The 1786-nt window shown below is 43.1% G+C and overlaps 1 protein-coding gene across 1 annotated transcript in view; it reads left to right on the forward strand.

Moving 5' to 3' along the window:
- The window catches only part of LOC114071931 (uncharacterized protein DDB_G0271670-like), a gene marked incomplete at its 5' end in the record, with an annotated part of 17885 nt that extends 16357 nt beyond the window's left edge, over positions 1–1528 (forward strand). The window contains one exon of the mRNA XM_027909816.1: positions 1519–1528. Coding sequence (XP_027765617.1) covers positions 1519–1528 — 10 coding nt within the window. The remainder of the gene's footprint in view (positions 1–1518) is intronic.
- Positions 1529–1786: the final 258 nt, after the last annotated feature.

The raw sequence follows: 1786 nt of genomic DNA on the forward strand, positions 1-1786 counted from the left end.
GTCAATTAAAACCCATCGAGGGTCAATTAAAACCCATCGAGGGTCAATTAAAACTCAATGAGAGTCAAATAAAACCCATCGAGGGTCAATTAAAACCCATCGAGGGTCAATTAAAACTCAATGAGAGTCAAATAAAACCCATCGAGGGTCAATTAAAACCCATCGAGGGTCAATTAAAACCCATCGAGGGTCAATTAAAACCCATAAAGGGTCAATTAAAACCCATCAAGGGTCAATTAAAACTCATCAAGGGTCAATTAAAACTCAATGAGAGTCAATTAAAACTCATTGAGGGTCAATTAAAACCCATAAAGGGTCAATTAAAACCCATAAAGGGTCAATTAAAACCCATCGAGGGTCAATTCAAACTCAATGAGAGTCAATTAAAACTCATTGAGAGTCAATTAAAACCCAACAAGGGTCAATTAAAACCCATCGAGGGTCAATTAAAACTCAATGAGAGTCAATTAAAACCCAATAAGGGTCAATTAAAACCCATCAAGTGTCAATTAAAACCCATCAAGGGTCAATTAAAACCCATCGAGGGTCAATTAAAACCCATCGAGGGTCAATTAAAACCCATCATAAGGCAATTAAAACCCAATAAGGGTCAATTAAAACCCACCGAGGGGCAATTAAAACCCAATGAGAGTCAATTAAAACTCAATGAGAGTCGATTAAACCCCATTGAGGGTCAATTAAAACCCATCGAGGGTCAATTAAAACTCATCAAAGGTCAATTAAAACTCAATGAGAGTCAATTAAAACCCATCGAGGGTCAATTAAAACCCATGAAGGGTCAATTAAAACCCATAAAGGGTAAATTAAAACCCATCGAGGGTCAATTAAAACCCATAAAGGGTCAATTAAAACCCATCGAGGGTCAATTAAAACCCATCGAGGGTCAATTAAAACTCAATGAGGGTCAATTAAAACCCAATAAGGGTCAATTAAAACCTATAAAGGGTCAATTAAAACCCATCGAGGGTCAATTAAAATTCAATGAGAGTCAATTAAAACTCAATGAGAGTCAATTAAAACCCATCGAGGGTCAATTAAAACTCAATGAGGGTCAATTAAAACCCAATAAGGGTCAATTAAAACCTATAAAGGGTCAATTAAAACCCATCGAAGGTCAATTAAAACCCAATATGGGTCAATTAAAACCCATGAAGGGTCAATTAAAACTCAATGAGAGTCAATTAAAACCCATCGAAGGTCAATTAAAACCCAATGAGAGTCAATTAAAACCCATCAAGGGTCAATTCAAACCCAATAAGGGTCAATTAAAACTCAATGAGAGTCAATTAAACCCCAAGAAGGGTCAATTAAAACCCAACAAGGGTCAATCAAAACCCCTTAAAGGGTCACCTGGGACCCCTCCCAAAGGTCACCTCGAACCCACCGAGGCCCCGTAGAACCCACCGAAACCCCCCCCAAAAAAACCCACTGAAAGTCCCCCAAATCCCCCCAAACCCCCCCAAATCCCACCCCCAACCCCCTCCCCCCTGCGCCCAGGGCGAAATGATCGACCGCATCGAGTACAACGTGGAGCACTCGGTCGACTACGTCGAGCGCGCCGTGTCCGACACCAAAAAAGCCGTAAAGTACCAGAGCAAAGCCCGGAGGGTGAGTTTGGGGAGGGGGGGATTTGGGGGGGAAGGGGGGGCTTGGGGGGGCGCTGGGGGTGTGGGGGTGGTAACTCTCCCTTCTTCTCTCTCTTCCCCTCCCCCCCTCCCCCTCCCCCCCTCCCCCCTCGCTGCCGGGACGTCCAAATTTTGGGGCT

This window comes from Empidonax traillii, unplaced genomic scaffold (assembly GCF_003031625.1).
Source record: "Empidonax traillii isolate 1590-97213 ecotype Southwest subspecies unplaced genomic scaffold, ASM303162v1 scaffold2442:size25934, whole genome shotgun sequence".
Lineage (NCBI taxonomy): Eukaryota > Metazoa > Chordata > Aves > Passeriformes > Tyrannidae > Empidonax > Empidonax traillii.